General features: G+C 48.9%; 1 protein-coding gene across 3 annotated transcripts in view; it reads left to right on the forward strand.

The window, feature by feature from the left end:
• The first annotated feature begins 15,189 nt into the window (after positions 1-15,189).
• Positions 15,190-23,739, forward strand: part of yki (Transcriptional coactivator yki) — a 168,198-nt gene continuing 159,648 nt past the window's right edge. The window contains exon 1 of one of the 3 annotated variants that reach the window (XM_084594981.1): positions 15,190-15,939. In XM_084594981.1, coding sequence (XP_084451107.1) covers positions 15,428-15,939 — 512 coding nt within the window. In that variant the 5' untranslated portion in view covers positions 15,190-15,427. The remainder of the gene's footprint in view (positions 15,940-23,739) is intronic. The other 2 variants (XM_084594982.1, XM_084594979.1) reach the window with 2 other exon arrangements.

The raw sequence follows: 23,739 nt of genomic DNA on the forward strand, positions 1-23,739 counted from the left end.
CCCCCCCCCCCCCCACTCCCTATATTTTAATGCCCCTGTGGGTGAATGTAGATATTTAAATAATAAAATAAATAAAATAAGCATATCAGTTGATTGAGCCTTAAAAATTGAGCCTTAAAGTTGAAGGACCTTAAAAATTACAGACCAATCAGCTTACTGTCTGTTACGTATAAGGTATTTACTAAGGTAATCGCTAATAGAATCAGAACAACCTTAGACTGCAATCAATCAAAGGATCAAGCAGGGTTTCGGAAACGGTACTCTACTATCGATCATATCCATACCATCAACCAGGTGATAGAAAAATGCTCGGAATATAACCAGCCCTTATACATAGCATTCATTGATTACGAAAAAGCATTTGACTCAGTTGAAACCTCGGCGGTGATGCAGGCATTGCGAAATCAGGGGGTAGACGAGCCGTACGTGAAAGTGCTGGAAGATATATATAGTGGCTGCACAGCAACCATAGTTCTGCATAAAGAAAGTAACAAAATTCCCATAAAGAAAGGTGTTAGGCAAGGAGACACAATCTCCCCAGTACTATTCACAGCTTGTTTAGAGGAAGTATTCAGAGACTTGGAATGGGAGCAGTTAGGGATAAGGGTAGATGGAGAATACCTCAGTAATCTGCGATTTGCTGATGACATTGCCTTGCTAAGCAACTCGGGGGATGAACTGCAAATAATGATTGATGACCTAGACAGAAAAAGTAGAAAGGTAGGCTTGAAAATCAATATGCAGAAGACTAAGGTAATGTTCAACAGCCTCGGGAAGGAACAGCAGTTTACATTAGGTAGCGAAATACTGGAAGTAGTAGGCGAATATGTCTACCTAGGACAGGTAGTAACCGCAGATCCGGACCATGAAAAGGAAATAACAAGAAGAATAAGATTGGGATGGTGCGCATTTGGCAAGCACTCGCAGATTATGACTAGCAGCTTACCGGTATCGCTCAAGAGGAAAGTATACAACAGTTGCATCTTGCCTGTACTCACCTATGGGGCTGAAACGTGGAGGCTAACCAAGAGAGTTCTACTTAAGTTGAGGACAACCCAGAGGGCTATGGAACGAAAAATGGTAGGGGTAACATTAAGAGATAGAAAGCGTGCAGAGTGGGTCAGAGAAATAACTCAAGTTACCGACATTCTAGTGGAAATTAAGAAGAAGAAATGGACATGGGCAGGACATGTAGGGCGAAGAGAGGATAACCGATGGTCGCTGAGGGTAACAAACTGGATTCCAAGGGAAGGAAAGCGTAGCAGGGGGCGGCAGAAAGTTAGGTGGGCGGATGAGATTAAGAAGTTCGCAGGGGTCAAGTGGATGCAGCTAGCACAGAACCGGGTTAGATGGAGAAATATGGGAGAGGCCTTCGCCCTGCAGTGGGTATAATCAGGCTGATGATGATGATGATTGAGCCTACCTGCGGCGCCTGTGTTCTGCAGCGGCAGACTCTGGCAAAGGACCACATTCTCAATAACGGATAGTGAGGACAGTGATTTGAAAAAAAGCTTTTATAGACAAACGTCCTTGTAAACAAAGGTGGCGCAGCGATCAGCAGCGATGGGAGTGTAGGCAAAAATGGAGCGTGCCTACACTGCACCAAGCATTGCTGCCTTCGAAACCAACTGGCGCGTCTCTTGCGAGCGTCTCCTTAATTGTGCCTGGAGAGCAGTTCTCAATTTGTCAGCCTATTAGCCAGATGAAATTGCCATGCAGAGGGCTGTATCAGCTTTATTATCTGAGGTAACAACAGTGCGGTTGTGGTAGGCGGTTTTAATAGTGACTGATTAAATTAAATGAAAACGAGAAGGCGCAAAGTATAAGAAATACTAAGTCATCTACACTCTTCAACTTCCGGACCTATTGCTAGCGCATGCAAGGAGGAGGACGACGTATGATAGATTGGAAACATCTTTATTTCCATATGAAGAATCTTCCTGCTTTTTTCAAACACTTTCACTCTACAGAACGTGCAATATTACCGGCAGCCTAAGTCGTATAGTTTCTTTGAATAAGAACTTGATATTTTAGTTCTTTGTAGCTTCACCTATTGCGCTGCCAAGTTTTTTTTTTTTTTCGACTCGATCAAACAAGCGTTTGAGGTACTGTCAAGGCCCTTCACAGGTTAACAGAGGTCCGTAAGGATGCTCTCATTTTGCTCTTTTGACTTTACAGAAGAGATGCATGAGCGCAAATGCAAACGTTTTCCACAAGCTTGCAGCGAACATTGCGCTTACTCTGCCGAGCCGTTTTAATATACTTTGAATTTTTTTTACTCAAGTACACGTTGTTTATCCTGCTTATTTTGCATCACTCTCACGTTGGGAGTTTAAACTTGATATACCATGCATATACCATACTTATTCTGCTTGATCAGTGCGTGTGTGTGGCACGTAGATATTCTATGTTCGTCAGGTTCTGAACGACAAAGAAAATTCGGATAATCTGGAAAAGAACGCTACATGACTTTGTCGAGATCCATGCAACGTTCACTCGCTTTCTAGGAGAGATGATGAGTGACTTGTTTAAACTCTCAAAAGTTAAAACAGAGAAAAGCGTGCTGCTTCCCAACTCTGGTGCTCTTTCGGGGACATCGCGCTCAGCGACTCAGTGTGGCCGCTAAATTTAACTGGCAGCAGTTTTTATGTATTTTCTGTACGAATAGATGCTCGGGAAGCAGTGAAAGTGAATGGTATCTGACAGCGCTGCTTCCCTGCATTTGGCTGAATATTGCCTCTAAACTTGCGTTTGCGACAAAACGTACACGAGCTTCAAGTGCTTTTTTTACGCTCTTCGTCACGCGACTGAAGAGCAACCGCGAAGATTAAGAACCGCAAACGAGCTGATCAAGTTTCAGTGTAGAAATGCAATACACGTTATCCGAGAAAGCGATGCGTCGCTGAAGCTGTATAGGGTCCTCATGTCGCACTCCATGCCGCTGCCCTTGGCTGTCCCGCAAGAAACTTGTGAAAACAGGTGCCGTTTTCTTTCTTCTGCCTCGCGGTGCAACCAACCGCACTGCAATTCGTCGGAATACCGAGAATTATGCTTGAAAACCTAGCAAGCGAGGCACATCTAATGCGGACGTCCCGGGCTTTTGTCTACATCACGGAAGTCAATGTTGTCGCCAGCGCCACTGCATATCCATTGACGTCACGGGCTGACGCTTGTTAATAGATAGCGTCTGCTGCTTGCTGAAAAAGGTCGCTCCGTAAGTTTTTTTTTTTTTTGGCATCTCTAGCCCGCCTATACCCACTGAGCACTGAGTCCTCGCGGCGGGGAGGAAATGCAAGCTGATCTGTTACATCAAATCAGCTTCGCTAAGGGTGGCTGAATGGATTCCATTAGAAGACAAGCTAGCAGGGGATGGCAGAACGTTAAGGGGGCGTGTAATACCATAAAGTTTGAGATGGCCAAATGGATGCAGCTACCACAGCAGCGGATTAGTTGGAGGGATATTGTAGAGGACTTTGTCCTGCATTGGGTGTGGTGTAGTCAGTTTGATGCTGCTACTTATGATGACAATTCAGTGGAGTGGGGCGACCGCTATGGGTTTCATTCTACTTCCCGTTCGGTATTCCACTGGTTCAGTTCAGTTCAGTTCAGGCGTTCAGTCGTGTCCGACTCTTCGTGACCCTATGGACCATGTCACGCCACGCTTTCCGGTCTCTCACTATCTTCTTAACATCACATAGCTTCATCTGCAATGCCTCGAGAATGCCATCTAACCATCGCGTTCGCTGCCTACCCCTTCTCCGGCGACCCTCAACCTTTCCCAACATCAAATCTTTCTCCAGCGACTCCTCTCTTCTCATCAGATGACCAAAGTAGCTGAGCTTTAACTTTAGAATTTGACCCTCCAATGAGCAGTCAGGGTTTATGGTCGACAATATCGACTGATTTGATCTTCTGGCAGTCCAAGGAACTCTTAAGAGTCTTCGCCAGCACCACAATTCAAACGCGTCAATTCTTCGGCGGTCAGCCTTTTTCACAGTCCAACTCTCGCATCCATACATCACAACTGGAAAGACCATAGCACGGGTTATGAATACCGCATTGTAATAAGAAGCCGCTCTTTTCGAAAACGTAGCTGCTATAAGCTATCAAAAAAAAAAAAGGAAATCAAATACAGGTGTCACTATTACCGACCTTTCCCTCAAGTGAAATGCGTTCGTCGACACCATTCTTCCTTTTCTTCTTTTTGCAAAAATTCAAGAGCCTGAGTGCTGCAGCGATGCGCGCGCCATCGAAACACCAAGCCTCGACTCTGAGCGAAATTCTGCACGATTTCCCGATGTGTGGCAAAGGCCGACGAAACATTTACTAACCGGACACATGCAAAGTTGCAGCGCACTTTCGATTTTGGATGTCTATAAAAATTCGAAAGTGCGCTGCAGCTTTGCATGTGCTCGATTAGTAAATGTTTCGCCAGCCTTTGCCACACATCGGGAAATCGTGCAGAATATCATGAAGAAAAAAAAAAGTCAGTGCTGCAGGACGATATAAAAAAAAATGCTTTGGCTCGTTGTTTGTTGTTTACTCTCGTCTTTTTTTTTCTTTTTTTTTCTTTTTTTTTTAAGTGGCTAAACAGTGTTTGGTAACTAATAGATGCTAAAATACAGCATTCAGAGCAATCCGACAGTATTTCGTCTAGTACGGTCAAGTTCCGAGCTCAGAAAAGGCGGAAACGCAGCTTTGCTGGGAATCGACGCATACGCAGCGTCCGTTTTCTCAGCTACCAGACGCAGGTGTTTCGGCGAGTCCGAATAAGCTTGGGAACGTCGTAAAAGCGTATGAAGTCCTGCTACCGGATTCTTCGCTCCAAGGAAACATGATCGTTGACATTGATACCCTTTCTTCTTTGTATTCCTTCTTGGCATGCCCTGAATGCACGAATACAGCAATGATGCTCAAAGAAAGCGCTTACTAAGGGGTATATGCTCTACCTGTGCAGTATGTGTGGAGTGTGACTTCAAGCATTCATTTGACACATAGAAAAAAGGTGGTGCGTGCAGATGAGAACAATGTTCGACTGCTGTACGCAATGCGCCACTTAGTGAAAGCCCATGGTCAAAATTCAGAAAAGAGGTGAACATGCCCCCCCCCCCCCCCCCCCTCGCGACATTTCGCTTACGATAGGATATTGTCACGGCTCTTAGCAATAGCTGGAACAGTAGCGTCGGAGTCGATGGTTAATGTTGCTGCAGAAGCTCGTCGTGTGGTGGGCAGCGATGAGTGCACGGTGTTTCAGGCGATGGAACATGGCAGAAGCGTGGACATTCTTCGTTGAACGGGTGGGCGTCAGTAATTTCTGCTGACACAGGAAAAGTTATTGATATCGAGGCTCTTTCGTGCACGTGCAAGCATGCTAAAAAAAAAATGCAAGTTAAGCACTAGAAGTGTTTCATTCCAGGAGTGGAAGGCAAGACACACTTCCTACCATGCAAACCGTAAAGGTAATGCAGGCATTATGGTGGTGGTGGTAAGAACATTTATTTACACAAGGATGTTTGGATCGGCCCATAAGGGACCGGTCCTTACAAGCACTAGGTGGAGGTCCCTAGGACGCGCCGCCGCTCGGGCGCGTCCGACTTAGGCTTGTTGGGCCTATAAGTCGTGGCAGCCGAGCAGGACCGCCGCCCAGTTCTCCCGGGTTGGGTTGGGGATGGGGGGAATAGCCGGGTTGGAGGGGCAGGCCCACACCATGTGATAGATGTCAGAAGACACCGCTCCACAGTGTGGGCAGCTGCCACTAAAGGAGGGGTCAAAATGTTTTAGGGCTGCCGGGCACAGCAATGTATTGGTGAAAAGACGGAGAAGGAGCCGCTCATCCGCCTTTTTGAGACCTTCACATGGGCTGGGGTAAAGACGATGACAATTTTGATAGTACGTCGTGATATCTTTGAAGGTGTAGGCCGGATTAAAATCGGGTTCCTGCTAAGATGGTTGGCCTGTACGGGATACTTGAGCGGTTGCAAGAAGCAAGGAGCTTGAAGTACCTGGACTACTACGGTGATGGCGATGCCAAGAGCCATGTCGCTGTAAAGAATATGTACGGAGATAACAGCGTCAAGAAGCTTGAATGCACTGGACATATCCAAAAGCTAGTTGGCTGTCGCCTGAGAAAACTCAAGAAAGCAATTGTGTGGACTTGGTGATAAGGGAAAGCCGTTCTTAGATAGTTTGGAAATCTAACCAATGCCCTTATTGACCGCCTGCAAAACTACTATTGGTTTGCCTTAATAGGTAATGTGGGAAATCTTTGAGCAAAAAGCCAAGCCACCGTGACCATGCACCTGTTTCACTGCAGTTCTGACGAGCAACCAAGGCACGGGCCGTAAAGCTGGTGCAGGTAAAGCAGCTTTAGGTGCGAGTACAAACGGGTTGAAGTACTTGGCCAAGGGAAGCATGTGTACAAAGGAGGGCTCCCAAATGATGTGCTGAACATGGTGAAAGCTGTGTACAGGGATCTGTGTTCAGAGGAGCTTCTATCAAAGTGTCTACATGGCAAAACACACTATGAAAATTAGTTTTTCAACGTGCTAATATGGCAGCAGGCTCCCGAGGGTGGAGTATGTATAGCTTTCCTGCTATTCTGATGACCTTGTATGATGCTGTAGCATACTTCAATAATGGCAGTGTAAGCACCCTGGATATACTAAGCAAGGCTAGTATTGAACCAGGATCACACGACAAGAGCGTGCATTGACAGAGACTATACCAGCGGATGCAGAAAGCTCTGCGCAAATCAGCTGTCGCGATAAAACGGGCCAGGAAGAAACAAAGCGCAGCGACATGAACAAAAGGAAACTATTGTATTTCAAGAGGGCCCCAGCTATGAGCCTGATGCATTTTAGAGCTGTATATGTTGTTTTTCACATCTTATGTTCTTTATTTACGTTTTTCTCATAACAAGATTTCAGTGGCAAGGCACCCGACTACTGTGCCGGAGTACCCGGGTTCGATCTCGGCCGCCGGTGGCTGCGTTTCGATGGAGGCGGAACGAAGAGGCGTCCGTGTGCTGTGCGATGTCGGTTGTTGTTGTTGTGGCTGTAGGAAGAAGGCAAAGAAAATGCACGGGCCTGCTACTGGCTCTGTAGCTGAGCCACCTCCGCTGCCTCGTGCGGACAGAAGAGAAAATAGACAAGAAAGGAAAACGAAAAGGGAGCCGTCGTCCACCACCGAAGCAGTGGCGGGTGCAATGAAGGCCTACAACAGATAAAATTCGGTGGCTGGCTAGCCCCCGCCGCAAGCGGCGGTGACCTACCTGTCCCAGCCCCACGTTAAAACCCCAGTTGGCCGAAATTACTCCGGAGCCCTCCCCTATGGTATCCCTTTCTCTCTTTCCGCTTTAAGTCCCACCTTCCTCCATTCCTGTACGGCGTGGTTCAGGTGTCCACAGAACCAGTGTAACAGATACAGTGCCTTTTCCTTTCCTGTGAAGCAATTGTATATTATATATATATATATATATATAACCTCTTCTTGAGCAAACTGTGGCAACTTTTTTCTGAATGAATATTTTGAAATTGACTTTTAGACGCTGATTTTAACGCGGTAGCGTTAAGCAGCTCGTGTCGCCAGAAAAGCCGGTGTCGTCGGCGGCGTTGGCCGTGAACGATAAATCCCGGCATGCACTTTATGCATGCACTTCATAAATAAAAAGCAACTTGCAAGATGGGCTGGGTGGCAATCGAATCGGGGTCTCCGGAGTGTGAGACGGAGACACTACCACTCAGCCACGAGTTCAATGCTTGAAAGCGGTACAAAAGCGCTTCTAGTGAATGCGGTGTTGCCTTAGAAATGTGCCGTAGAACGTTATACTGCGGTGTACAGCGGTAATTATGAGCATGTTACTTACAGAAGTCGCAGTTACACGAGTAGCGAAGTACGTTTCCGCTACATTTCTTCTGCGCTCTACGCACATGCAGAGCCATCTTGCGGCAAACACAGAAGGACCCCTCTTCGCAATGTACGGCGCTGCCCCGACATGTGGCGCGCCACTCGCCCCTGACGTTTCGCCGTGCTCCCTCACGGGTTGTAGAATCAAGCGTCTTTCCTTTCTTTAGATCACTATCTTCGCTCACCGGCTTCTCCCCTTCGGGCCGCGCGGGTTCCGGTTCGAGGATGCCCCAATACCCTTGCGTTTAATAAGTTTTCTCGCTCTCTCCCCTTCCAACATCCAGCGTGCGTCACTCGAATAGTGGTGTTTAGGCGAGTGGTGTTTAGGCGACGCGGTTCCTCTTTCCGCTCACAGCGAGATTGCTAGGTGCAGCGTCTGATGCCGGACGCCTCTGACGTGATCGCTGCGCCGTAGCGCTTCTGCTGGGAAAGCGTCCCCTGCGATGTGTGCCGAGCTGCTTCCGAGGAATCATGCTTCTGCTTGGTGCTCCCAAGCGAGATAGAGGACGATCCCATCAAGGCGTCAGGTGGTGGTGATGGTGGTGGTGAAAACTTTTATTGCCCGGAAGAGGCGACACCGAAGCTCCGGCACCGCTGGCAGGCGTCCAGGGAGCCCGATGTCACCCCAAGAGGCAGCGGCTAGTAGACAAAGCGGTTCGCCGCTTCGGTTGCCAGTCGGACAATGTTGGCCTGTGTCGCCGGGTCTTCGCTATGAAGCGCGGTCTCCCATGCTTCCGCGTCCTTGAATAAATTGTAGCCCGGGGAGTGGCTGCACTCCCAGAGGACATGTTTTAAAGTTCCTATATCACTACAGAATCTGCAGAATTGGTCCTCCGGATTTCCAGTTTGCGTGAGGTATCTCCATCTGGGAGACATGTGGTTCTTGGCTTGCAGGCGGCGCCAGGTCACTGCCTCTGTGGATGTGAGGGACCTATCTGGGGGTGGATATTTCCGCCGTCCTAACTTGTAGTGCTCAATGACTTCGTTGTAGGTCGCGAGCGTCTCGACAAGGCGTCCGCCCCATGATCGCGTCCGCCTTCATGGCGCGTCGCTGCCGGGCTTTCTCCCTCCGAGACACCGAGTTCATTGGTTCGTTCCGCTTGCTCAGGCGCACGTTTCGTTGCCGCGCCGAACGCTGTGTGACTCAAGAGCATACCGAGCGAATGAGTGGGCGGTGCGAACGAGGTGCAATAACGCTATCGCGTTCCACTCTTGAAGGCGAAGCTTAAGCGTCCTCCAATTTTTCATATACAGATGTTTGCAATGAACTAGGGTAATTTAAATCTATATCGGATCCTTTAATTTATAGCTTATTTTTGAAGAAAAAAAATGGAAGATGAATGATTTTTCCCCTTTGTTCAGTTTTTCAAATGCTTTCTGAATAATCATTGTATTGAAATTATTCTACAATTCATTACAGAGGTCACATATTTATAGTAGTGCCAAAGGCTTTCGTCAATTCAGACTTCCAGTTGTTAATTATAATTTTAACATATTTTTGAAGACAACTCCGCAAACATGAATTGAACTAACAGTTATAATTTAAATACTTAGATAAGTTGAATAAACATGGTTAATCAGTAGAAAAAGTTATTATAGCCCTCCTTGCTGATTTAAAAAATATATAGCTGTGGTTTAGCTTGTGGTTAAACCTGGAGTTACGCGAGAGCTATCTGCATGGCTGCTTAGGTTCGGCTTGAATGTAGACATGGTTTTTGTACATAGCAGTTTTACTCTATGGTTTCAGCTTTATGCCATAGGGGCACTGTCAGCGCACGTGGAAATTACTCCAGAGCCCTCCACTACCGACTCCCCTTTCTCTCTTTCCACTTTCACTCCCACTTTCCTCCCTTTCCTTACAGCATGGTTCAAGTGTCCACAGAAACAAGTGTGACAGATAGTGCGCCTTTCCCTTCCTGTGAACCAACTATTATTATTATTATTATTATTATTATTATTATTATTATTAATATTATTATTATTATTATTATTATTATTATTATTATTATTATTATTATCAGCTCATGCATCAACCCTATGTGCAGTGACGTGTTTGATTGCATCGAAACCAACTTGGAAGGATGCGCTGTGCGCTTGATTCAGAAGCTCATCGCCACGAACTTTTAGTCCTCGACATTATATTTTCGAACAACTCCTTTATGTAAATTATTTTTTTATAAACCTGTTTGTTTTCGTTTACTGGATATCAAAGCTTCAACATTTTTTTCAGCCCACTTCTCTCCAGGATTCCAGGATACCAGGATTCCAGGTAAGGCCCTTCGCGCGGGGCCGCACTTTCATTGCGATGACATTGCGATGACTCTAGAAAATCTGGAGTCGGAGTTGTGAGCGAAACATCACAGGCATGCCTCTGACAGGTGACGTCCATGCGGTTATCGGGTTGTGTGGTGTCACGAGATCAGCACACTACCAAACGAAGACCAGGGCCCGTATTCCGTGTTTGCGTCTTTACCGAAGTGTCGCTATCTCACGTGACCTAGAGTCATTTGATTGGTCGAAACGCCGGAACTGGGTGTTGCCACTACGGAACCGGAAGAAATGGCAAAATCATGTTCCGGGGTTTCGACCAATTAGATGATTCGAGGTTAGGGAGATAGCGACACTTTCGATAACGATGCAAACTCGGAATACGGGCCCAGGTCCCAATTACCCTGAGATCCACGACAACAGTCCAGAGAGACGCGCACACTTTCCACGCAAAAGTGAAACGATGGCCTGTGCCTCCATGCATGCTCCGGACAAAGACCCTCACGCACTTTCAGCCCGATTCTCAGGTATACACTCACTTACGGCTATGGCGTATTCGAATCGGAGATCGGGAGCAGCTCCCCGAATCAGCGAAACAGCAAGATATGCGTCGCAGTCTGATCGGAGCTGAGGAGCTGAATCCAAATCGCCAATTAAAACACCCCTCCTGTTCTGCGAAGCAAGAACACTATGTTCGTTCAAAACACGACTGGGAGCTCTACAATGAAACTCTTTCCAGTAGCGCACCCCTTTCCGGGCAGCCACGCGGAGTATTTTTGCCGAGCCGGGTTATCGAGGCTCCGTCGCATATTTTGTTCGAAAATTCATTTACTATGGTGTGGCGGACTTATTTTGCAGGCAGTATAGTTAAGTGCTGTTGTGACCGTGCATGGTCTGCGCTTGCGCGCACTATTGTTCGCCTGTGGGCATGGTATTGATATGTGCTGTTGGTGCAAGGGCTCTAAGTGAGCCTGTTTCCATGAATCTTTTTGTGTGAGCATGCTTTGCTTTGTCGTGACCCTGCAACTGCCAAGTTGGTCCTGTCAAGGGAACCTCAAGAAAAATGCAAAGAAACGTCGCCCTGTGAGAAATAGCCGGAAGTGCTTTTGTTCAACTGTTCACCCTTCCCATCGAGAGGCGCTATTGTCAAGTGAGGACATTTACGATAATTATAGGGGCAGCCCATTGTTGTTCGAGGCTAGAACAGGAGTATTGCGGACTAAGACATACCGAGTCAAGTACCAAGAGATAGACACGCTGTGCAAGGTGTCCATCCATCCATCCATCCATCCATCCATCCATCCATCCATCCATCCATCCATCCATCCATCCATCCATCCATCCATCCATCCATCCATCCATCCATCCATCCATCCATCCGTCCATCCATCCATCCATCCATCCATCCATCCATCCATCCATCCATCCATCCATCCATCCATCCATCCATCCATCCATCCATCCATCCATCCATCCATCCATCCATCCATCCATCCGTCCGTCCGTCCGTCCGTCCGTCCGTCTGTCCGTCCATCCATCCATCCATCCATCCATCCATCCATCCATCCATCCATCCATCCATCCGTCCATCCATCCATCCATCCATCCATCCATCCATCCATCCATCCATCCATCCATCCATCCATCCATCCATCCATCCATCCATCCATCCATCCGTCCATCCATCCATCCATCCATCCATCCATCCATCCATCCATCCATCCATCCATCCATCCATCCATCCATCCGTCCATCCATCCATCCATCCATCCATCCATCCATCCATCCATCCATCCATCCATCCATCCATCCGTCCGTCCGTCCGTCCGTCCGTCCGTCTGTCCGTCCATCCATCCATCCATCCATCCATCCATCCATCCATCCATCCATCCATCCATCCATCCATCCATCCATCCATCCATCCGTCCATCCGTCCATCCGTCCGTCCGTCCATCCATCCATCCATCCATCCATCCATCCATCCATCCATCCATCCATCCATCCATCCATCCATCCATCCATCCATCCATCCATCCATCCATCCATCCGTCCATCCGTCCGTCCGTCCGTCCGTCCAATGCCTATTGTCGAAAGGAGACGATCGGAGTGACACGTCCGCTGACATACAGGAGAAGAAAGGAGCATGATGATTACGGCCATTAGAGGATTTCCCGGGAATGCAGGAAAGAGTTGCAATTGCCGGAAAGGGACAATGCTGGGAGCAGTATTCGTGGCGCGCACGTACACTGGGTTTCTGAGAAGGAAATCCACTTGCCGGAACCAACATAGCGAATCTTTGCAGAAGAATCGAAATTTACCTCCTCGCCGTTCCCAAGCTCTACCCGCCAACAAGTGACCACGCCCGACGAAACAATACTGGACCAGTCAGTGCATCAGACCATCAGTGCATTGATGTGATCGATTGGTTGCCGATATCTGAGGGGTGTGCCCTGGAACTGATTGGTCAGCATCTTCAGAGAGGGGCTGGACATAGGGGGATTTAAGGACGTTGCAGAGCACGAAATGACGCTCTGAGCCCTGGGTAAATGGCTCATCCAGACGCTTCTCGCTATGAACTCTTAACGCTTGCCATTTTGCTGATATACCCTTTTTTTTTTTTTTTTATCATGTAAATAAGTTTTCTCGAAGTGCCATTAAAGCTGCTTGTATATATTTTACCAACTTCGAAGATTCAATCCTTCATCAACCCGGAGTCTCTGCACGCTACCAAGTGAAGGCCGGGTCGACTTAGTCACAGCGTCACGACAGTGCAGTGTAGAGTGACATGAGCTGTCTCTGGACACACCTTGACACACCTTCTGCATTTCACTTACCGGCTTATTGTGCGACAAAGGGACGTTGACGCGCCTGACCACGTTTTTTCGTTTGAGGCCGGTGTGGGCTGGGATCACGCATGCATTTGCCACTGCGTAGAATGTGATAGCATTGTACCCAATTATTCTCCACCACTTGGTCACGTCAGTGGTCCAGCAAACGTCCTCCACGCAAAAGCACGTGCAGCAAACTCCTCCCCCATTTTCGACTGATAAAAAACGGCGGCCGAGTGGAAACGCGCATATGCGCATATGCGCAAGGCATAAATGGAAAAAGATCCATACCATGCACGAGATATGCGGTTGGAAAAGATTGCATCGGCTATTTCTCACACGCCTCTACAACCTTACAGTAGTGTGACCTGGACTAAACTGAATGCTACGATATTTCTTAATTGATTTTGGCTAATAAAATATTCCCGAGATAGTTTAAAAATATACTCTGAGTTGCGGTGCACGACGATTAACATCATGTCATTTCACGCATCGGCGGTGTACCACATTCTTTAAAAGTTTGGTTTAAATTACGTGAAATGCGCTGAATAGTAACTATTAAATTCACAGTGAAAAAAATAGTGCCCTCGCACGAAACACAAATTCCCTGCGCCGTTGTAATTCATGAGCTGTGAGCTCATGAATTAGCTGTGAGCTCATGAGCTCCGTACCAAGGCACATACGTGCCTTGGTACGGAGGGATGGAGCACACTAAATGGTCGCTGATGGCGGCACTAGAGGGTATACCAGCAAAGTGACGTAGTGAGTGCCATCATAATTGGTCCAGATCGCCCTTACCTTTGGCAGTGCTGCAGGCAGCTTGTGAAACGGAATACAGAGATAGAGACGGTGTGGCTGGACGTATTTTGATCTTTCTTCTATTACAACAGCCTTTAAAAATCAAAAGCAAGCACCGTAGTCGCCCCCGCGGTTCTAGCGACGGATGAGATATAATAGGCGCAAGTGATCGTCACATTATCTTTTTTTTTTTTTTTTGCCTATCCTCTTCCGGTTTCATGCTCCAAGTTAGTGAAAACTCACCAAGCTACAGCTCTTGGAAAAATGATCGAAATGTCTGCGAATTTCACTGAATGCGGGCTGCAAAGCAGCTTATACTTTGCGTTCCACATAATCAGATTCTCAAGGGGTGAAATATGTGCAACATTTTAGTTAATTAGTTCAATAATTGGCGCTCTGAGGCGTTTGAATAATGCCAGCCACAGTATTTACATAACGTAAAGAAAAATGCTAGTGAAAACGTGCGATGACCAATAGTTTGCTTATAAGCATTTTAAAAACCTTAGCTCATGTATTTCTCCCGGACTTAGGTAGCATAGGCTAAAAGCGCTACCCACGTCGTCAGGAAGGCAGTAAAGTACCATTTCGTGTTTGATGCTCTGAGGATTGTCAGGGTTTGTGTACTGCCTTGCAGTCACACACTTGCTGTCTCTGCCGAGGGTCGGTAGAGAATCATATCTTTTATGCTGATAGGCCTCCAACAATTCCAAACCAAATCAACGCCTTCAGTACGTTTAAGACTTACTATTACCAAGGAGATTTAATTTGCGCTACAGCGGTAAGAAATCTGTCCGTGTAAGTCTTGTTTTCAAAGGCTATTCTTGCGTGTTGCTATTGAGTGTGTCACTAAAATAACATTATCGCGAAATGCAGCGCTGCCTCGCGCTCGCGAAGTCGTGACGAATAACATAGCATCCTGAAAAAAACAGACTGCTATGGCGATGGATATTTTTGCACGGAGTTAGAGTGTCATTCCTGTTCTGTTCAGCGAGCGATGGCCGCTTCGCTGCAGCGCTGCTGCGAGCAGTCTATTATTGAATTTAGCGCGCTTTTTGCTCATTCCTCGACGGAGCATGGTGACGTAGAGGACGTCACGTCCTCTGAATCTTGACGTCATCCGCCCCGTTGGGCCACTTTCGGCCAGTCAGAGCGTAGGGTGACTCCTTCCGCCAGCGCGACTTTTTTCTGGGTGCAAGCGAACTCCCAAACAAGCAAACTTTCTTATTTTTCAATAATCAGTTAAATTTTACTTTTAAGGATTTACATTTCTAGGTATGAACTTTATAAAAGTAATGAATAAAACTTTTACAGCAGTATTTATCTACTGAGCGGAGCGGAAGTTACGCACTACTTTCTACAGCGGCGGATGCGTACTAGGCGGTGCATCGGTTTCGGCTGCCAGCGCTCCGCAACAAGCGGTTGCACAGTAGACGGGAGTAGGGTTGCCTTGCGGGTAGGCGGCACCGAAACGAGGGTTGTTGTCGTGCGTGTGTGTTGTTGTGTGCGTGTGTGTGCATTATTGAAGACCAGCGTGACTGCCGCGTTGCCATAGCCTTCGCGTTATAAGCCCGGGCAAGTCGTCGACGAATCTCACCGCCTCGGCGCCCAGGATTACCGCCGCCGCCAAGATGTCGTCGTCGCCTTCTCAGCCCAACAACGGCGCGGCCACTAACGGCCGCGGGGAAATGATCGAGCAGAAGGGCCCCAACCATATCGTGCGCATTCGAAGTGACAGTGACATAAACCTGGACGATCTTTTTAAGGCTGTCATGCAACCCGGCGACAGAGTGCCGCTGAGCGTGCCCATGCGTCTGCGGAACCTGCCCGCCTCGTTCTTCCAACAGCCAGAACGCTCGAAGTCAGCCTCGCACAGTCGCGAATCGAGTAGCGACGCCACTTTCTCGCCGTCAGCCAGCGAGGCTACGGCGGCGGCAGCAGCCGCGGCTGCGGCGGCCGCCGCTGCCCCGCCATCTCTGCCCGTGAACCACCCGCGGGCGCATTCGTCGCCCGCCTCCCTACAGCAGAGCTACAATGCGCCCAGCCCGCAGCACTTGCGCCAGCAGAGCTACGACCTCGCCGACGATCTTCCCCCCGGTTGGGAGATGGCCAAGACGTCCACTGGACAGCGCTACTTCCTCAAGTAAGTTTTCGCCGTCGTTTTCATCATGTGATGTTATTTACTGTTATTAAAAACACGGGAGTGCGCGTTCATTTACGCGCTTCGCTTAGGACCATTCTCGGCCATATGCTGGACATTGTTACCATACGCTCGTATCTGTTGTCATCCGTTGGTCAACAGAGGCGCGTAGCTTTGGCATTCTGCCTGGGGCCACACGCGATGCGTGAAGTTTCGATCAGCGCAACAGGTTGACGGATGGTCAGCTGGCCAGTCGCTGCTGCGACAGTTGGAACGCGTCGCGTAGCAACCGCACACTGTCGGCTGGCTACTATTTTTGCACGCGAGCGTATCTAGCCGCGGGCTTCTTTATTTCTCAAATTGGAGCGCCTATTTGACAGCAAACTCAAGAGCCGTTTACACCCTGCGCATGAGGGGTCGTAGTATGTCGTCCACTTCTTTAGTGCTGTTGTCTGCAGGCGAGAGAAGATCATCGCGCGATCGCTGCCTGCGACAGCACGCGCGGAGAACGCGCAAGCAGAGTGGCAAGGCTTTTCCTAGTTCTCATTTTCTTCTTTCTACCTGCGAGCAAGCGCGGCAGCCCGACGTACCCGCGAGGGCGCCTGGCCCAATTTCCGCTGCAGCTCTCGCTATCAGCTGTTTCTCCGTCGCCTAGCCAGCCGCTCTAGTGCAAGCGGCAACAACGCGACGCCGGAGTGACTTCGCCGTGCGCGTAATTTTTTTTTCCGGGCCGCAGAGCGCGCGAGGCCTACCGCCTGGCTTACTCGGCTTTCAGCTCCTCTCCCTCTCTTCGTGATTAGTGGGGCGACCTTCGCAGAACTAGATGGCAGCATGCAAAGCAGCCGGATCAGTCGGTGTCCCAGGCTGCCATTCCTTGACTTTTGTTCGCGCTGCTCCAAACCAGCTCTCCACTGTCGATGTCAGCAGCTAGGGTGTGGAGCGATTTCGTGATCGGAATGAGCGAGGAGAGTGGCTCGCGGAGACAAAGGGTGGAACAACGCACTCGTTGATAGCGCAATCTTACCGCATTGAGAAGCTAAAAACTTGCGCGCCTGACCGATCAGTGTGCGCGACGTGGTATGCGTTTTGTTACCATCAGTGTTACCATCAATATCAGTTTGGCACCAGAGCGGCGCATAGAACACTGCGGGTTTCAGGCATAGATCCTCACAGTCATCTCATAAAATGATATTTCAGACTGGAGCCGTTGTCCTGTGCAGTATAATTTGATATTTATCCGCTGTTGCATAGAGTCGTGTACAGCAGTTGAAATTCTTTAACTTGAAATGCTATTTATCCTCTGCAGTCGGCGGCCGCTTCCCGATGGGGTCGAAAAGCTAGGCGCCCGTGTGTTGTGCGATGTCAGTGCACGTTAAAGAACCCCAGGTGGTCGAAACTTCCGGAGTCCTCCACTACGGCGTCTCTGATAGCCCGAGTCGCTTTGCCCAAACCTATGAGGCGCCTCGATGTCATCTCGCTCCTCATTGGTCGGAGTGTCACACGTGAATGATGATCTATTTTCTTTTTTCTCTTCTATACCAGGATATGTTCCGTTTTTTGGAACGACGCGCGAAAGACCTCGCTTTTACGAGTTCACGGTCGTTGTAACAAAAATTGAAGCCGCGCCGGCCTTTCCCGCGTACTGCAGTGTGCCCCGTTCTAATCACGTTCCCCGCTTGACTTCGGCGAGGCACAGAACTCTCCGTGGCAGGTATGCACGGACAGGTGGCGCATTGAGGGGCCCGGTTTGACCGGGTGAATAAACCGGCGGTGGAAGCTAGCAAAAAACGACTGAAAGATTGGTGGCTTAAAAGCAGAGAAGTGACATAATGTTAGTAATGTAGAAACAAAAATTTAATAAATAGAATGATGGTATAGTTAACCATTCTAAAACAATAATTAAGATATAGGGAGAAAAATGAGCATGATAGCTACTGCTACCATCCCGTTTCAAAGAGGACGCTCCTATATTCCATCCATTTATCCAAATGTACCCGTCCGGGCGTGGAGAACTGGCTACCTCATTCAACTCCCCACTTCACTCTACCGCACCCCTACTGCTAGAGTCCCTACTACTGCGAACAAGTACACAGGGTGTCGCCATTGCTGCCTAGCTTCCACTACACAGCCACGAAAAGCTGTCCGCGAGGCTTCTTCTCCTGGACAACTTCCTGTGGCTCTGCAGCTGAGGCGTGTGGGAAAGGGAAGGAGACGGGCTTCTAGGGGCGTGAGGACAGAAAAGACCGCGCACCGTATTTTCAAAATTCCCCATTCTCCTCTCAGTCCGCCCCCTATCTGGAACACCCCGACACCCTAGTCAAGTTCAGTAGGAGCGCGCAGCGTGGGGATCATTCGTAGAGGATGAGAGGGGTGAAAGGAGCAAAGAATGCAGCAAGGGTCAGTCAAACGTGTTCCGTGAGCAGTAACATGTTTACCTCTTTTTTTCTTTTTTGGATTGGCAGTCTGTGCAACGTACAACATTTTTATATTCAAATACGTGCAGTGACAGTGAGGGAGTGCTGTAAATAAATTAAAATTATGGCAATGCCTAAACGGTAGGCACGTAGCGCGGACTTTTTTTTTTTTTTTTTGAGAGAAGTGTTGGAGGTAATTTTGTGTACTAAGCGGAGTGAAAGGGGGTATTAAAGAGAGAACGAGAGGGGATCACGTGCTTCATTTAAAGTATGACGCTGCGTATATGTTCACACTGATGTCCTAAAGGCCAGAACAGTGACAGTGATGATGTGTCCATTAGCGCATGTGTTCTCCCTGAGACATTTCTGGAATCGCGCAGATGCCAGGCGTTAAGGAATCTTGCACAGTACATTACCGAGAACCATATCGCTGATGAGAGCTACAGGTATTTATTTTTATGAAATTCATAGGATAGCCGGAAACTGAGAAGCGTATCCACATCCACACAGTCGATTTTCATATCCACACCAATGATATCCCATGTATGTGTATCCACACACCTTTCACGGGTCCAGTGTTTTTTCGGCACGATTGGGGATTGGTGAAACATCATGTTATAAGTAATGCTCCGGAAGACAGTAGCTCGCTTTAGAGGCTTTACGCGATTCGGTAACGTCCTGCTCACGCACATATTTCCTTGCCACCGTTTCCGCAGGCCATGTCCCGCGGTCTCGTTGTCAAGCAACCTCGATTCCGGGACTAAGCCTATAGTGTGTAGCGATGGCAACAAATCGCGCATCACGCGTGTCAACTGCCCTAAAGTAAGCTGTTCTGACCATTTAAAGGATGGATCGATGATAGGATTGTCTTCTTTGTAACGGGCTGTTAGCAACAGCGACCATGCTCGATGTTTGGTCTTTCCATGGTTTAACCAACGTGTCATATCAGCGGTAATCTATTGATGCTTACATTTGTGTTTGTTTACATATAAATTCTTCGCGGTTCTTGGACGCCGGGGATGGAATACAGTCAGCCCTAAAGGAGGTGCCGAGTCTGCCTACAACGTTAGTCCTCTCCTCGTGACGGTTATTTATAATCGCGACAGAGTCCTTCGCGCCCCTTTTCCGCAGAGCAACTTGGTTGTTGCGAGTAGCGGCCGCTAGAGGAGCGCGTTGCTGCATGAATGATCATCGTCATCAGTTTAGTCATAAGGGGGCACGACATGTAGGCTTAATTACAGGCGCGCCTGAACCCATTTCTTGTGAATCTGTACGCGTCTTAGGAGGGGTTTTATTTCGCCTTCTACGGGCATCACCTGGCCTTTCACAGCGATCCAGCAGCGCCCTTCACGGTTTCTGGGGCTCGGGTTTGGTTGCTTTGTCTTCTACATAACTTTAGTAGTACTGTGGAATTACCCCCCCCCCCCCCCCCCCCCATAGCGAAGCCCTGTATGAAAATAACAAAATGTGGAGTTTCTATTCATCTCGGACAGGATCGCGGCATAGGATCAAAGAGCGAAATGTCGGCTGTGCCAGCCGATCCTTTATCAAATTCATGAATGAAAGTCGTACCCATTTTCGGGGCAATGATCGATCCGAGCTCAATTGCAGGCTGTCATACGTCACACCATCCCGGTCTCCGTCCAGCGGTCGACGCTACGTGTCGGCCCTTTTGTCCGCCTTGTCCCCTTTCTCTGCTGACATCTAGGCCGCGTCAAAGTGCTTGTCAACTTGACAGTATAGCACTTGGCGCCGCCGGCGAGATGTATACGCAAGCTGGCCGTCGCGATGGTCCCACGCTTGTTTGCAAGGAAAAAAAAAAAAAAAAGCACGGACGCCCGACCGTCGCGTATCCGCACATTCTGCTGTCAGCCTTTGATCGTCTGCCGTAGCTGTGAGATACGGATAAGCTGCGTCTATTGGTGGCAGAGAGCCGCTCTTTTCTTTTGCGCCGGGTGCTTTTTTGGACCAATGCGATATTCCCAAATTTCGGGCCTTTGCAGTGAGTGTATAGATATCGCGGAGGTGTCGCTATCCGTATCCTGCTGGCACAGAGTCTGCTTTCTCGGGTTACGGTGCGGTGGCTTCGCGCACCGTCCTGGAAGGTAGCGGGTGGGTTCGTTGCGTCTCGCTGGCAAAAGTCGACCGCGTCTGCCTTCCTTGGGAGTCCGTTGTAGTGTGCAGTTGTGGGGGATTGTTATGGGAAAGTCTGGTGGTCGCCTGTTGCCGCGAGCGCCGGTTCGCACGGGTCACATCGGCGCCGACGAGCCCGACGACGACCGAGTGCGGCGGCGCAACGCGGGAACGGCCCCTCTCCTCCCTGAGTGACTGAACTGGGTTTTGATGTCGCCACGGGCTGGGCGTGCGTAGGGACTCACGCCGAGCGGCGGCAGCTGGCTGCGCGCGCGCGCTGCCGCCTCGGGGCTTCTCGTTCGCGCTCCTCTTGCCCGGCACTGTGTGTGTGTGTGTGTGTATGCGTGCGCGGACGACTGTCGTGTGCCTAAATGCCCGGCAGCTACGACCATCACCGCCTTCCGACGCAGAGCTACCCGCATGGCTGCCTGGAGGCTCGGTCGTGTCGTCGCGTGTCTCGTCCGCTTCGTGGAAGAGAATCTCCGCGCGAGATATCAATCACGATGCGGCGCGCCGCTTCGCGATGATCGCTCGCCGTTGTCTCGGGCGCGCTTCGTGGAGTTTGAGATGACAAGTTTATTGCGAAACCCGCGAAGCGCCGGTCAACTGACACTCGGGGGGTGTGGCCTGCTGGCGTTGACTTGTTCGCGCGCTGCGCAGCAGCGGTGGCGAAGCGTGTATTGTGAAGAGGAGGTTGGTTACACTCCGTGGAAGCCTGCCCACTTCGCCTTCTCCATTTTTTTTTTTCTTGCTCTCATTTTATTTTATCTTGCAGTGCCGCTTGTAGTCTTTAAGCTCATGTTGTACGTCGCACGGGGCTGTTGCCAACGGCCCTCCTCCACGCCTCTTATTTTTTTTTTTCGGCTCGCAAGCGTGCATTTCTTATTACCTTTGTTTTGCATATCCCGTTCTTAGTGGCGTTTCAACAAGCACGATCTGGCCGGAGTTGGTCCTCGTTCGAGTTTTCCTTGTCAGCAAAACGTTTATGGTGGCATTTTGTCGCTGTACTTCGCGGGCTCGTCCCTCAAAGCGTATTGTAGGAAAGTATTACCGACAGGCTGCTCAGTGCATTGCAGATTTTATATGGACACCAAATAAAGGTTCCGTTAACAGCTTCTATTAGCAAGAGAAGCACCTAGTTATATTGTGCCTAAATGAAAGAAGCGTCGTGGTTTCTTTCGTAGCGGCAGCTGTTGAGGGTATACGTCTCCCTGGTCTGTGGCGCCAACGTAACGTGAAGGAGCGCGATTAGAAAAGGGGCCCCTTGAAGCCCCTCCCATTCCTCCTCCTACAGGCATAATGAATTACCAGTAACGCATTCACTCTCGCAAGCTGCTGTCGCCGAACCCTGCGCGTTCTGGCCCGTGATATTTTGATGCTTCTGCGAACTTTTCGTTCGGCTCTTTGCAGTGCAGGAAAACGTTACTAATATACTGACACGGCGTTTTTAAATTAAGTTTTACATTAGCCATTATAAATTATAATGGCGTTTGATCAAATACTGTGACGTTTGCATTTAGTCGCCGCCAAGTGTCACGCGCAAAGCGAGTCGCTGTCTCTCTCTCTCTCTCTCTCTCTCGCACGCCGTGATTGAACGTTGAAGCACAAAAGTGCGACGTAGTGAAGAATATGTGCACTTGCGCGCATGTTCGGGCGCACATTTAGTTTGGCGACGTTGCCAGTTTTCGCAGCTGATGTAACAAACGGGAGATGTGTATTTGATACAGCGTGTCGCGTCGGGAGGTCGTCGTTAAAGTTTGTCTCGGGTCGAGTTTTCTTTTTCTTTTTAGTACCGACGTCCTGGGGACTCGCCGTGCACTTCAGCGCCCTCTGTAGTCACTTTCTCCATCTGACTCGTGTCGAAGGTCATGAAAAGGGTGGCGGGTGTTCACGGTGCCCGATCGCGAGGAACGCTGCAGGTTTGGTCCATGGCTTCACTTCTGGCGTTGCGTTCTGCACTGCTCATCACTTTGCTTGAGGTTAGTTAGGCTAGCGCCGCCACCAAGTGCACACTGCGCGAATCTGTGCCGCTGCTAGAACTACTAAAGCCCCGTATATACCGTCGTGTTGGAAAAAAAGCGCTGGGACAAGGCGGAAAGAACATAGGCGCTTTCTTTCTGGTCTGTCTCCGCGCCATTTCTAAACAGCCCCAACTAACCGTACTTCTCTCGTAGATAGGGTCTCGCTTGTCAGATCTCGTTTCCTAAGCTTTTGCTGAGGCCATAGAGTTTCTTACCTTACCTTACCTTAGAGAGTTAGTGTAAGGAACTCTATGGCTGAGGCAAATTTGTCAAGTTCCCTGTACGGTGCTAGAGTAGCTCCGAGATCGTAGCCGCACCGTATACCCATGCTACTCAAGCACCGCTCAACACTAGAAACGCCCAGAAAGGGCAGGCACTCGCAAGCACTATAGTACTGCTAAGCAGTGTTAGGAGTGTTACTGAGGAGCAGTATCGACCCAACGTTACTAGGTGCTGTATCGGTAACGTTGGCTGTACGTGCCTTACTCCTGCTGCTATTCTTATGTATACGGTGTGGTAGACGTGGTGAGGAGAGCATGCTGCCGGGATAGTTGGTGATCCATTTAGTCAAGAATTTAGCGCAAAAATAAAGAACAATGGACAAAGAAAGAACACAAGACGATTGACGAGCGCTGTCTTTTTTTTGGCCATTGTTCATTATATTTGCGCTAAATTCTTAGACGTGGTGAGACATCTGATTTAAGAGAAGCACTTAGCCGCTCAAAATTAGATTTGCCTGCGACACTGTGCCGAGCTGTTCGTGCACACGAAGAAGCGAATAAGGCACAGTACTGGTTGCTTGCGCGGCCCTTACAACTCAAACTCGTGAGAGAACGTGAAGCTGTATTAATATGCGCTTAACGCACTTCTGTAAAAAGCGCTTGCGATCGGGATAGCTAGAACATTTTATACCAAAAATACATGCGCTGATAGAATTTACAAGGACAGGGTTAAATAGACGACACGAACGCATGTCTTTGTCAATAAAGATTGTACTGAATTCATTTCGAGTGCTGCCCAAGGCTTCTTCCATAAATACAGATGGCAACCTCCTCTGTAGGGCGCTTGACTTGTTGGTATGTTCTGGCGTTGGGCCACCTAGTTTTTGGCAATATCAGATTACAAAACAACAAAAAAAGGGTTACCAGCGCTTTTAATGGTTCGTCGTGGAATTGAAAGACTGTTTTTGTGTTAGCGAGTTACAATAGGGGGACCATCGGTTAGAATGATATGGG

The sequence above is a fragment of the Amblyomma maculatum genome, chromosome 2 (genome assembly GCF_055883805.1).
Source record: "Amblyomma maculatum isolate TAMU_Amacu chromosome 2, ASM5588380v1, whole genome shotgun sequence".
Classification (NCBI taxonomy): domain Eukaryota; kingdom Metazoa; phylum Arthropoda; class Arachnida; order Ixodida; family Ixodidae; genus Amblyomma; species Amblyomma maculatum.